Source organism: Halichoerus grypus, chromosome 10 (genome assembly GCF_964656455.1).
Source record: "Halichoerus grypus chromosome 10, mHalGry1.hap1.1, whole genome shotgun sequence".
NCBI lineage: Eukaryota > Metazoa > Chordata > Mammalia > Carnivora > Phocidae > Halichoerus > Halichoerus grypus.
The window spans coordinates 134099723-134113962 of NC_135721.1; the positions used below are offsets into that span (position 1 = coordinate 134099723).

Genomic DNA, 14240 nt, shown 5'->3' on the forward strand with positions numbered 1-14240 from the left:
TCTCCATCTCCGCATCCTAGTCTTACTCCATCTACCGCTACAAAATGAGGCCCTATCACCTGGTCCACATCCATGTCCCTACTCAACGGACTGCCCAGAAGGCGTCGTGCTTGCTTTTCCATTTCTGTACCCATCCCACTTCCCAGGGGCGCCTCCGCTGCAGCGGCCTCCTTAGTGTTCTCCGGACACCCCAGGCCTGTTCCAGCTCAGGATCTGAACTTCCCTCCTCCCTAGAACCTTGCAGGCCCCCCCCCTCATCCAAGCTGTGCTCAAATGACCCGTCCCTGGAGAGGTCTTTCCAGACCACCCACTCACACTAGTTTCTTCCATGCCGTTCAACCTTGAGCCTCCTTCCTGGTGTCACCTGCTTTGTGGCATGTATCTCTCCCTGGCCTGAGCATGTGTGTGCATTTGTTCACTTGCTTCCTTGTCTATCTTCCCTCCAGACACGCCGCCCCTCCCCCAGGGCGGGGGCAATGACTTAGCTGGTATCCCTCCTTCCTGGATCCCCAGGCACATCAGGGGTGCTCAGCAAACATTTATGGAATGAATGAACCCTCAGTGCTCAGCATATATAGACAGTCAGTAAATGAATTTATTCTTAATTAATCATTTTAACAGAATCATCTTGGAAGATTCCCAAGGGGGAAGCAGTCTTTGCCCCTCCTGCATGAGGGACCCTCCTCTCCCCAGCCATCCACTATTCACATTTCTTTCCAGGTCACTGACCCACTGTTGGAAGAATGGCAACCTCACAGAAAAGGCCGGAAAGAAAACCCTGGACCCACCTGGACACCTGTCCCCCCTGTCCCAAACCGGCCATCCCGCCAGCTTGCTCAGCTGTGGGCATAGTGTGTTCTGTATTCATGAATCAACCTGTCCTCTCTCCTTCCAGCCCCTGCCTGTCCCCTCACTATTTTGGCTGAGTGGACAAAAGTGACCACCCCAATTTGGGGCCTTTACCCCGCACCTCCAACAGCCAAGAGAAGCATCACATGCCTTGGGTGTGGGGAGCATTGTTATAAGAAAATACAGCCTCCAAATAGCCCCATAAAGGCACAAATCTGTTGACAAGGGAGGAAGGAGGTCAGGGAAAGGGAGGTAGGGAGACATGTCAGGGAGAATCACGGACACCTGTGCCCTCTCTGAGTGGCCTTGGTCATTATCTGGGAGATGACCCATTGGTCAGCAGAAGCATGCTGCCTCCCCTCACTCAGTCCCAGGAGGCTCTGCGCACATGCGGATCTCATGGCTGCTCAGGCAGAAAAATGTCCCCCTGCCCCGTGCTGTCCATCCACTCAGTCAGTAGACCCATTTTCCAGTTCCAGGCCTAGGACAACGTGCAATGGTGGAAGGCTTTGGGTCAATAAGTCAGTCAACAAACGATTGAGCGCCCCAATTTTGAGGGGTCGGTGTTGACGGGCAGGAAGGAGAGTGTGGCTGTGGGGTCTGCAGGCCATCTTATCGGTGAGTTTCACTGGGGGATTGTTCTAAAGAGTGAATGCCGACAGACAGGCATGCATGTGTTCTCCCAAAGCCACGGACAGGAATACTCAGAACAGCACCGCGGTGGCCAAAATCTCGGGCCCCAAACCGGCGGCAGGATGGAATCCTCCTCGGGAGTGGAGACGAACGGTGATTATTTCCTAACCCAGGCGGTGGCCGCAGGGGTGTGTTCTCTGTGACAGAATTCATGAAGCTTGGTACACCTCGGATGGGTACGCGTGTCCGTTTGCACACTTGTCTCACATGTAGGCCTAAATTTTAAAGGGACCGGGGTGTTAGGTGTTGAGGTTTCCCCGGGGTTTCCCGCCCAGGACGGGGGCTACTGCCACCGGGGCCAGGCAGGTGGGCAGGGAGGAGGGCGAGGGGGCTCGGAGGCGGGCAGCAGGCGCTCGGACGCCGCCCCACCCGGCGCCAGGTGCAGCGAAGCCTCCGCCTCCGCGTCCCGCGTTGCTGGGCAACCGGTCTCCCTGGCGACGCGAGACGCTGAGCCCGGGGCTGGTGCGTGCGGGCGCCCCTGAGACCTGAGCCCCATGGCGCAGAAACCTCTCAGCACCGCCGCGGCCGAGCGCATGAACCTCGTGGCCCAGGACGAGATCTGGTAATGTCCAGGATCCGGTCCCCGGTGGGCTGGGCCGTTCCCACCTCAAGTGCACGCACCTGGCGGCCTCAGTTTCCCCTCCAAGTCCTGCAGGTGGTCGACCTCTGGGCGCGAGGACCGTGCGCTGGAGGTGGTCGGGGCAATGAGCTCAACCAGAAAGCCTTTCTTCCTTTTCTCTCAGGCACACCACTGAAGATGAAAGATATTACATCTGGCTTTACAACCATCTGCAGAGCTTTGCTTGTTGAGAGCCAACATGTTATTTTTAAGATTTACCGAAATTTATAAAAAGGAAAACAAAAATCTTAATATTTGTTCAATTTGAACGAGAGATAAATATGCTCTTTACATTCTCTCTTGAGTCTCCTGCTTTTTTAAATAGTAAGAAATTTTAACTTAAATCCTTTTTCTAAAAGATTTATGAAAAAATCCTTTTTCTAAAAGATTTATGTTGAGCAGACATTTGTAATGGATGTTTTTATTTGGCATTCTATTGAATTGCTAAATACACCATCTCTTTGAGGTTTTAACCAATATGGGAAGCTACTAATTTAGATGCAAGTAAGTAAAGTTTAGTAACAATAAAGCATAACTGCTTACCTCTTAAACTGAGTTATCCTATTTGCCATCTCTCAGATTTTTGCCATTTCCTTGTAAAACCTGTGTTAATCTCTTCATATTTTTCTTTAAACTGGCTTTGTTTCACTCAAATTTATTTTTATAGGAAACTTTATATCACTCTTGTCAATGGAAAGCCAGTATCATTTGGCATAAAATACACAACTATTAATTTTTGTAATCTTTGTCTTTATCTAAGTACCTCCTACTTGGATACCTACAAAATCACCATAGCAGGTATGTTCTGTCCATTTAAAATGCCCCTTCCTCCCTTCTTCACCAGATGAACTCCTATGCATCCTTCAAGACCCAAATCATATGGCCCCTCCTATATGAAGAGAGCTGGTTCAACCCTTAGATTGTTCTTCTGTCCCATGTCCAAAGTGGCTATTGAGCCCTTAAAATATTACTGGTCCAAATTGGAATGAACTGTAAATGTGAAATACATATGAGATTTCAAAGATTTCACACCCCCAAAAAGTAATATCAAAAATTAACTTCACCTGCTTACTTTCACTTTTTTTTTTTTTTTTTTTTTAGTGCGGCTGCTAGAAAATTGTTAACTATGTACGTGGCTCATATTTGAGGCTCACATTACATCTCCATTAGACTAGACTCCGCTTTAGATGCTCAGTGCCCAGGGCAAAAAGCTTGTTCAGGGGGGCCTCCAAAACTGTTGAGACACTGGGGGATGGGGGTGGGGGGCAGATATTGATTCCAAAATAGGAAGAGAAACTTGAAAATCGAAATGAACGAATGTTGAATTAGATGTTTGCAAAATGTGGCACACCAGCTCTCCACTAGTAGGTCATTCTATATAAATGGTATGTAATGTGGAGCAAAAGCAGGGCCAGGATTAGGGCGGGGCAAGTGGGCCCTGGTGGGCAATATTAAGGAAGGCTCCTTCTCAAGTTCATGCAAGTGAAGGCTCTGCACTTGCAGGAACCTGGAAGGAAGCACCCCCTTAAATTTTGCACGCCAGAAGCCTCACTCTCCCCACCTCACTCACCATACCAAAATGAGGAATCTCATCCCTAGATGGCCCCTCAGGCAGAGCCGGCCTCCAGTCCTGTCTTCTCCCCAATGTGCCACCCAACGAGGACCTCTGGTTCTTCCGACACCTGCCTCCCTCACGGTCCCCAGCGACAGGGGCTCTAGCTTATTCTGGCACCCAGCTCCCTTCCTGGCACCGAGTCATCATTCAGTCAATGTGCATTAAAAAAACGTAAAATGTTCCCCAGTGGATCCTTTTAGGGTTTGCTACTTTCACCTTTTTCAAATACCGTCCAGCACTTAGGAACTTTCTTTTTCAGGAAATACCGCCTAAAGGCTGAAACTGAAGCACGGCAAAACTGGGCCCAGAACTGGGGATTTTTAACAACCCCTCTCGAGGAGGTAAGTATAAATTTGATGAGCCCAGAAGTGATAGAATTGATTATTCCAAGGAGTAAACGATAAGGAAGCATATACTCCACAAGAATAAAGTTCATGTTGCATACGAAGACCGCTAACTCTGAAACCTTTCTTTCATGAATTTATTGAGCACCTACTACGTGCCAGGCATCCTCCAGGTGCTGCATCTGAACCAGCTCATTTAATCCGCACAAGGACCCTTGCACAGAGGAGGGTGCTGTTTTATGCCCATTTTGTAAATTAGGAAATTGAGCTCAGAGAATTGCGAAGTCATACAGCTAACAAAAGGAGGCACCAAGGAGAGAAGCTGGTCTGTCTGATTCCAGAGCCTCTTGGCCTCAGACTGCCCATCTGTAAAAGGGATGAGAGTCCTCAGCTGCCTCCCTGGGCGATGGGGAAGTCCAGATGGGATGAGAAGTAGAAGCCAGGTGGATATACGAGGGATTACTGGGAAGATACTCTCGGTATTTTCCTAAGCCAGCTAGGTAACAAGAACAGGGAAAAGGGCCAGGTGTAATCAATAAGGAGTGGTAAGGATGTCCGCAGAAACCCCCCGGCCCCATGCAGGGGGAGCCCCCATCAGCCCAGCCGAGGGCTGAGCTTGCAGAGAGGATAACTCCATATTCCCATTGTTCAAGAGAGTCCAGAAATGCACATGTTTAAATGAGATCCGAGTCTAGAATAGTGGCTCAGATGTATAAAACACCGTACAGATACCAAATGCCTATATGGGCTTCAGCGGGATGGTGGCCACCAGACTACAGCCTTTCAAACCACCTCCAGGACAAGACAGCCAGAAGCCACATTTCTTTGGGGGGATGCAGAACCACGTGAGAATCCCATAATTCAAAACATTCATGATTCAAGGCAGCGTAACCCCATTTGTAATTCACCCCATCCCGCTAGCTTTGAAATTATGCCATTCTTAATGAGTTTTTTTAATACTTACAGAGTTATACAACTTGAAATGTTATGCATAAAATGAGTCCTTATTAATATAAAATGCATAAAAAGTCTATATTAATATTCCTTAATGTAATTAAATTGTAATTTCAAAGAGTTCGAAATTGTTTTAAAAATTAAAAGGGGGGTGGGGGCTCTCCTCTAATATTTTAAAGATTGGCCCTGAAACCTTGTTGGCAATTATTTATTTGAGTCTGTAACCTGTGAAGTTTTCTCAAATTATGACTCGGGAGTATAAATTAGCAGGTTGCCAAAGGTGGTAGGGGACACGGCGGTTGATCACTGTATCCAGAGGCTGAGCGGCCCGAAGAGCCAGTCCCCGAACGGCCCCTAACTGTGTGATTGCACCACGCTCCCGAACGTTTCTCAGCGCGGCTTTGGTCTCCTGCAAAATGCGGTGTCCTGGGGGGACGATGCAGAGAAGGCTCCCACTAACCTCAGTCTGACGCTTCCCATCTCTGGGGATTATGTTGCAGTTGCTCAAGGGTGAAGAAAAACCCCCCACCCCAAAGCCCAAAATCGAGCTTCCCGAGCGGTTCCGCATCCGGCCCGTGACCCCAGTGGAGAAATACATCAAGGTTTGCAAAGTCGTTCTGAATACTTGTTTTCCTAAGTAAGAAATAAGTGTGTTCGCTCCAGGAGCACAAAGCCAACCACCAAAGGTAAGAACACAGTGGCAGCCGGCAGGTGGGAGGCCAGTTTCCACACCCTTCCCGAGCCCACAGGTAAGGAGCACATCGGGTTACTGGTCTCGACACAGGCAGGAGCCACTGCATTCGGCCCTGCAGAAGCAGAGGGAAGCCAGGAGAATGAAGGGGTTGGTCCAGTCATTCAGCAGACATTTACAGGGACTGGGAGGGTAAAGGCCCGGGCTCTGGAGTCAGACCACTGAGACCCAAATCCTGCTCGACTGCTCACCTTCTGTGTGGTCTTGCACGTGACTCGATCGCTCCATGTCTCCTTTTCCCCAGTACGGTGGGGGCTCACAAAAGCACCTACGTCAGTGAGTGGCGTCAGGGTTCCGTGGGATAATGCCTGTGAAGGATCTGGAATGTTACCTGGCACTTTTAGAGAGCGCTAGGGACGGCTAGCTGTAAGTAGGCACCAGGTGCTGGGTTGGGTAAACAGTGGCAAACAAGAAGAGGAGACTCCAGCCCACAAGTCTGGTTTGGGGGTGGGGAATTAGGGGGAGGCCACCGTGAAACAAGAAATTCAACAAAATTGGGGGTGTTTTTTTAAGATTTTATTTATTTACTTTAGAGAGAGAGCACGTGTGTGTGCACGAGAGAGAGAGAGAGAGAGAGCACGAGTGGGGGAGTCAGAGGGAGAGGGAGAAGTAGACTCCCCGCTCAGCAGAGAGCCCAACATGGGACTTGATCCCAGGACCCCAGGATTATGACCTGAGCCAAAAGCAGATGCTTCACCAACTGAGCCACCCAGGTGCCCCCCAACAAAATTGCTATTTGCTATGCTAGATGCCATGGAGAAAAGAGACAGGTGAGGTTTTGGAGGGTAACAGGGGATGGGGGATCCAGCCCTGGAAAGGTTTTCCAGCCAAAGGGAGGAGCATGTACAAAGGCCCTGAGGCAGAACAATTTTGGTATATTTCAGGAACAGCAAGGGATGCCGTGAGGCTGGAATTTAGTGAGCTGGGGGTGGGTCAGAGTGGGAAGGGAAGTGAGGTGGATGGAGAAGTGGGCACAGCCAGACTCCACTGGACCTCAGGGGCCAGAGGAAGGAGTTGAGCCCAGTCTGCAATGGGAAACAGAGCGGTGGCATGGTGAGGACTGCCTTTTTGAAAGATCCTTGTGGTTGCGGAGTGAGCGATGGGCAATCCCAGAGGGGAGAAGACTTAGATGGTCTTTCCACCTGAGACCAGTCAGCCGTGGACATGGGTCAGATGCCTCTAGAACCTGCCGAGCTGGGTACATCCCCAGGCCTCCCTTCATGGGTCCATCATTTTGGTCCTGGATTTTGCCCTCTGCCAGGCTACGGAGAAAGCAGCTCTGTGTCCTGATGCAAGAAGGGATGTAAACTCACATGGAAGGCAGCCAGGGGTGGGAGGAGTCAGGTTCTATGAATTTTCTTTTCCTGATGCTCTCAGGGTCAGACGGAGCAGCAGGTACAAGGTGAGTGCTCAGTGGGTGAGTGCTCAGTGGATGAGTGCTCAGTGGTGAGCGCTCAGTGGGTGTGCGTCTGATGGCTGAATGAATGAATACACTCCAGTGAGATATGTTGAGAGTGTTTTCCCCCCGATTATCCAGCAATATAGATTCACTGATATTTTAGGAATACAACAAAATAATAAAATAAGGAGCACCTGGGTGGCTCAGTCGGTTAAGTGTCTGCTCTCAGCTCAGGTCATGATCCCAGGGTCCTGGGATCGAGCCCCACATCAGGCTTCCTGCTCAGCAGGGAACCTGCTTCTCCCTCTCCCTCTGCTGCTCCCCCTGCTTGTGCTCTCTTGCTCTCTCTGTCAAATAAATAAATAAAATATTTAAAAATAATAATAATAATAAATTAAAATATCCATATATACCCTGACCGTGGTTAGCATTTTGGGGAGCTCCTTCTGGATGTTTTGCTATGCCTCCACCACCCCCCAAAAAATTGCTAGTTCTTCTTATTGTGTCTTGGCTGCTCACCATGCTAAGTACTTTACATGGTCATCTTATTTTCACCACAACCCTAGAAGGTAGGTATAATCACCACCAAACCCATTTCGTCCTTGGGGAAACTGAAGCAGAGGGCCTGGGGGCACAAGGACCTTGATCCAGGTGAGAAAAGCACTTGGCCCATTTCCTTCTGAACGTCCTTCCTTGCTGAAGAAACAGTCCCCTTCTTCCTCCTTCCCATCCCTTCTTTGGATGGCTAGAACCTTTTAAAATCTATTTATTTTTAACAGGTGTCCTATACCCCAAAATGCATGCCCTGAAAAGCCTCTTTCCTCCTCTGACTCTCAGTTTCCCAGGCACCCTTCCAGAGACCGGATAGGCACATGCAAGCGTGTTGTGTGGACCTTTAGTCTTTTTGCCCTTGTTGCACTAATTATGCCATATTTTATCTATTTTATGCACCTTTTTTTCTCTTAGCAGTTTATGTTCAACGTGTCCCGTCTCAGAACATACAGGCCAGCCTCACCGTGTTAGACTGCCGCGTAGTATTCTCTCGTATTCCATCGTGCGCCACTGAGCGAGTCCCCTGCGGGTGACCTGCAGGCTGTGTCCGGTGATTTGCTCTTACCCCAGGGCTGCAGTGAACCCCCACACCAACACTGGTGTGCACGCGCACAGATATGAGGATGTCTTAGGACAAGTGCCTGGGAGTACATTTCAGGTCAAAGGATGTTTGCATTTTCATTTTTGGTAGATAATTTCTCTGGTCACCCTTCACAGACAATGAACCCACTTGTTCTCCCGCAATGCCCTTGTTAACGGCGGTGTTTTCATCTCTCTGCCAAACTGGTGGATGAAAGGTGGCATTCCAGGGTGGTTTTCGATTGCATCTCCCTTACAAGTTGGAGGTGGACTTGAAAGCTAGTCTGTGTGTCCCAAGGGCCCGTCTGGACAGGCGAGGAAGAGCCGGCCCCTCCGGCATCTGTTGATGACCTTCCCTGAATGTGGCCTCTCAGGAGATTAATTTTAGCACTTCATCGAGAACGTACGTTTGGGGGCCTTGTGCGCAGGGGCAGCCAGCCTGCCAGGACCACCCCCACCCCTCCCCCCGCCACCCCCACCACCTCCTCGAGCACAGATCCCTTGAGCTGAGCACTGAACGCATAACCCCACGCATCTGAAACCGCTCTGTCTCAGTTCTCTGTTAGAACAAATATTCCTCATGTTGTCGTCATTCAAATCACCCTGTAAAAGCAGAACAGAACATCATTTCAAATGGAAGGGGAGAAACAGCCTGAACATTTGCCCTCATTTTCCAAATATTTCAAGTCTGTCCAAGGAATTGACAAATGAAACTGTGTTTTTTTTCATCTCAGACAGAACCTCATTTCCCTTTGGTTTTTAATTAAATTCCACTGCTTTTCATTCCCGTGGTCCCCACAGTCTGGGGTGTGCGTGGGTGTGTATACACACACATATCATAAAGCCTTCCCATCAAAACCGGCAGATTTATAAGTGCCAGGATACCATCTGACAATATTGTTCTATATTTTATAAAGAGTGGTGTGAACTGTAGTATTTGATATTTCTACACCTTACTCTTTTTTCCCTTTTTGCTCTTTTGTCAAATGAAAATTATTTTACTGGAGGTTGTGAATTAACGTGTTAAGCATGACCAGATAAAGAAACACATTCGGTGTTCATGACCTTTGCAGGGAGAAGTGAGTCTCAGGGTCCAGGTGATTGGAGCGTGGATACCTTGGGCGCACCTTGATCAGGGATATTTTCTTTCCTGTCTTTTCCCCATCAGGTCTCCCACGCCGATCCTGATGCCTCCATGGACAAGCCTCATGTCACTGTGGTCCCAGGTGGCTAAACCCCATGCCTTTCCATTCCAGATCCTTCCATCCCCCCCAATCCCGAAGACGACCCAGGGCTTCATCGGCTGGAGATCCGGGGTGCCTGGCCTGAACAAGTGTCTGGAGCACGATTATGAGATCAGAAGCTGCAAGGGGGCATATGCCAAAGAGCTAGGCTGGCCGAAGCAAGGCATCCACTGAGTCCAGACAGACTGCAGGCCCTGGGCAAGAGCGGGTTGACCCGACCACCAGGCACCCAGTGTCCATGCCCAGGAAGGGGGGCGCTCCCCCAGCAGATGGGGTTCCCCTCCACATTTGCTCAGCGGATGTTGCAAAGAACATGAAATAGCCCTTTGACTTTTTCAGTTCATCAGCCCTCCCTTCCAGAACATTCTCATCACACACTCATTCTTGGTTAATGTAATGAATAAGGCAAAATAGATGCTCTGATTTTTTTTTTTTATACTTTGGGAATTCTAAGTATGGCTTTTTAAAAAACAACGTGATTTTATTTTAAAAACAAAATTTTGTCTAGGTCTTTTAATATTGCTTTCGATCCTGTACCTCTCACCACCTGTTTATGAGATTGTAGACCAGGAGTCTCTGCACCCAGACATTCCTGGGCCTGCTTTTCAGGAGGAACAGAGCACTTCAAGGATGCCTCGATTCTCCTTTCCCAGGATATTTGCAGTAAGTCAATAGCTTTAAAGGCAGAAATGAGCCCAAGATTTGCCACTGAGTATGGATTTCCAGGAGAGGATGGGTCTCCCAGGCTCTGTTAAAACCTGCCCCCCCCCCTTACCTGCCCTGTCGCAGCACAGATGGGCCATTTTCCTTCCGCCGTAGACATTTGACACTAACCCTGAGGTTTTGTTCCAGGTCCTACAAATGAGGCACAGACAAGAGGGTGGAAACTGGAGCATCCACTGGAGAGAGTGCCGGGGGGAAAAGCCCGCATGCCCGTAGGCCCCTCCATCCAGACTAAGGAGCAAGAAAGCAGAGAGTTTGCTAGAAGCTGTGGAAGCTGGTTTGTGTAGGTTTCTCAGTAGCAGAGCTCGATGTCTTCTTCAGACCCACGGGCTGGGTTCCTCCCTGTGTTTGCTTGACTGGGGCCCAGGGGGACTTCTGTAGGGTGCAATCCACCCACAAAGCCCATCCACCCAAACTTTTCCTATTCACCTTCCTATCCACGTGTGGATAGATGTGCTTTACAATCCAAGAATCCCTCATCTAGAACCTTCCCCCAACCCTGAGCACTGGCCTCTCTAGCAGGCTTCTACATGGATTCCATGACGTTGAGGGCACAAGATACCAGGGGGACAGAAATCCTACTGAATCTGGGCTATCCCCTGCAAGGGCGGCTCAGAGCCTCTAAATCCTAGAAGCCCCCTGCAGAAGAGCCCCTCGTGTTCAGAGATATTATTCTCTGTAAAGTCTGCAGAACGTGATGTGAGTGAGCAGCCTCTTACTGCACCATGCTGGCTGTAGACGCCTTCAAAGTGGGCTACTCAGGTACGAAGAACGGAGCCACATAGCAAAACTTACGCCCGGCCACCTAGTTGGCTCTCTGTTCCCCCACAGCCCTCCTCCAACCCAGGTTTCCCCTGGAAGAGCCAGAACGCAAGAGAAGCAGCCACCTCAGGAAGCCTTGATAGTCCCTCTGAGCGGGGCGCCCACACTAAGCACCTGCCACAGGGGCCACCACGGCCACCAAGTCATCATGGTCTGAGTCATCATGGCTCAGATCCCACCTGCCACCTACAGACCACACATTTGAAGGACAAATGTCACAGCTCTTTAGTTTCTGAGAAAAAGAGAAGCAAGGTATTAGGGGTTGAATTGTTCCCCCCCCGAAAAGATATGTTGAGTCCTAACTTCCTGTACCCGTGAATGTGACCCAAAATAGAAAATAGGGTCATTGCAGATGTAATTGGTTGAATTGAAATGCGGTCATCCTGGAGGAGGGTGGGCCCTTAATCCAATATGATTGGTGGCCTTATAGGAAGAGGAGACGGACGACCATGTGAAGAACAAACACGCAGGGAAGGAGGCCACCAGGTAACAGGGACAGAAACTGGAGTAACGTGTCTACAAACCAAGAAGGGCAAGGGTTGCTGGCAAACCACGAGAAGCCGGGAAGAGGCAAAGAAGAGTTCTATCCTACAGGCGTCAGAGGGAGCGCAGCCCTGCTGACACCGTGACTGTGGACTTCCAGACTCTTCTGTTCCTCTGAGGTACCCGGTTGGGTCCTCTGGTGTGCAGGCCAGGAGATGAGAACAGTACGGAGCACATGGTGCCTCCTCCCCTCCTCCCCTGCCCAGAAAACACCCCCCTCCGAGCATACGTCTCTCTCACTGGTCTTGACCCAGGCCGCGTCTCCGTGAGAATGGGTCACGTGGCCCATTCAACTCTGAAGATGTTTCCAGTCACCCAGATGTTTAGCCTGGCGTAGACCAAATAACGCGATGCTTGGCCAAGCCCATTCCTTTGCAAACCTAATGTTTTGGCATCTTGGTGATCACTGCAGGCAACGCATCTGCTCTTGAAGAAACCCAGGTCGTTTATTGGGATCAGATGCCACGACCATGGCTGAGCGGAGCCACCACCCGGCCCACCAGGATCGCGGCTCCGTCTGACTGCCAGGCGGGAGGCAGCAAACACCTGTGGGCTGCGATGAGCTGCCGAGGGCACGTGTTGCCTTTTGTTCTAATTCCTCCTCATAAAGCGAATCTGAGAGTCATCTTCCATTGTGTGCACGCCCATAATTGTTTGGCAGCAAAAAAGATGGGCTCCCTTGACCTGTCTTGACTCCTGCAGGCATCCCGACCACACCCGGACAGGGATTCACCACGCCCGTTCCGACTCCTCTGAAACTTGCTGGTGTGACTTTAATTCTGATTTTAACCGGCTGGTCTATGTCAACTGGCAGCCTGACTTTAGCGAGATCGGTGAGCCAATACTGTCGACAGAAAATGCCCCAGGCGGAGCTGAGCAGGCGAACCCCCCACATGGCCAATCGAACCTCCAGACAGACCAGAAGTCAGGGCTGGAAAGGTTTTCAAGACTGGCCCGCCTCTCACGTCCCCTGGGTACTAGTGGAAGCAACGGGCACATCCATACCCATGTCACATCGCCCGACTCCAGTTTCTCGGAGGAAGAAACATCTGAGAGATCAACCCTTGTGCACGGTGGATGGGAATGCCCACTGGTGCAGCCGCTGTGGAAACAGTGTGGAGGTACCTCGAAATTTAAAAATAGAACTGCCGTATGACCCAGCAACCCCACTTCTGACGATAAAGCCAAGGGAAACAAAATCTCCATCTCAGAGATATCTGCACCCCCATGTTGATTGTAGTATACATTATAATATCCGAGATGTGGAAACATCCTAAGTGTCCATCATCGGATGAAAGGATAAAGAAGATGTGATGTGTACTTATATACGCCATTTGCAACAGCATGGATGGACCTTGAGGGCATCATGCTAAGTGACATAAGTCAGACAGAGAAAGACAAATACTGTAGGATCTCAATTCTATGTGGAATCTAAAGGAACCAAACCCATTGAAACAGAGAACAGATTGGTGGTTGTCAGGGAGAGAATGGGTAAAGGGAGTCAAAACATATAAACTTCCGGTTATAAAATAAATACATTATGAGGATGTCATGTACAGCACGGTGACTAGAGGTTCTAAAAATTTCTTTTAAAAAAGAGGGAGAGGGGCGCCTGGGTGGCTCAGTCATTAAGCGTCTGCCTTCGGCTCAGGTCATGATCCCGGGGTCCTGGGATCGAGCCCCGCATCGGGCTCCCTGCTCAGCGGGAAGCCTGCTTCTCCCTCTCCCACTCCCCCTGCTTGTGTTCCCTCTCTCGCTGTGTCTCTCTCTGTCAAATAAATAAATAAATAAATAATCTAAAAAAGAGGGAGAGACTCAAAGTCTGAAGACGCACACACTCTTTGGACAATGAGAACACAAAGACATTTCCATTTCTAGGGAACTATTTGATGCTTTTTGTTACTCCTTAATTTAAGTGAAGCTTTACTGCAAGTTTATGGACATGTGTTTAATGCCCCTTAAATTACTTCTACTTAACGCATCCAAGTACAAATTCTTCATCCTTTTCACGTATCAATACACAGACAGGTTGGGGCACCTGGGTGGCTCAGTCGTTGGGTGTCTGCCTTCGGCTCGGGTCGTGATCCTGGGGTCCCGGGATCGAGCCCCACTTGGGCTCCCTGCGCGGCCAGAAGCCTGCTTCTCCCTCTCCCACTCTCCCTGCTTGTGTTCCTGCTCTTGCTACCTCTCTCTCTGTCAAATAAATAAATAAAATCTTAAAAAAAAAATACACAGGTTTTATAAATGAACAACACCTTGAAAACCTCGGTTGGTGGGTTTTTCTCTGCCTCCAATAATTTATTTACCAACTAACCACATGTGTGTTTTATTTTAAGGAGTAAAAAGGAGGCAATATTTCAGTGGGTATCAGACTCCACTGGCCTGACCCTCCCCACTCCCACCATGCCCCCTGGCCTCTGTCTGACCTAAGCAATTGGGGCTGCTCTTGTGGGTTCATCCCACAGCACAAATGTTCAGTCAACAGCCCCAGTTGAGAATCTAAGTGGACAACGCTCCACCATTCAATTACCCTGGACGGTTTCAAACTTGACA

The 14240-nt window shown here is 49.6% G+C and overlaps 1 protein-coding gene across 1 annotated transcript; it reads left to right on the forward strand.

Moving 5' to 3' along the window:
• The first annotated feature begins 1995 nt into the window (after positions 1 to 1995).
• CIMIP1 (ciliary microtubule inner protein 1) lies at positions 1996 to 13586 on the forward strand. Its single transcript, XM_036094423.2, has 4 exons — positions 1996 to 2104; positions 4036 to 4117; positions 5575 to 5676; positions 9612 to 13586. The coding sequence occupies exons 1-4, from the start codon at positions 2037 to 2039 to the stop codon at positions 9771 to 9773; spliced, it is 414 nt and encodes a 137-aa protein (XP_035950316.1). The 5' UTR covers positions 1996 to 2036; the 3' UTR covers positions 9774 to 13586.
• The last annotated feature ends 654 nt before the right edge of the window (positions 13587 to 14240 follow it).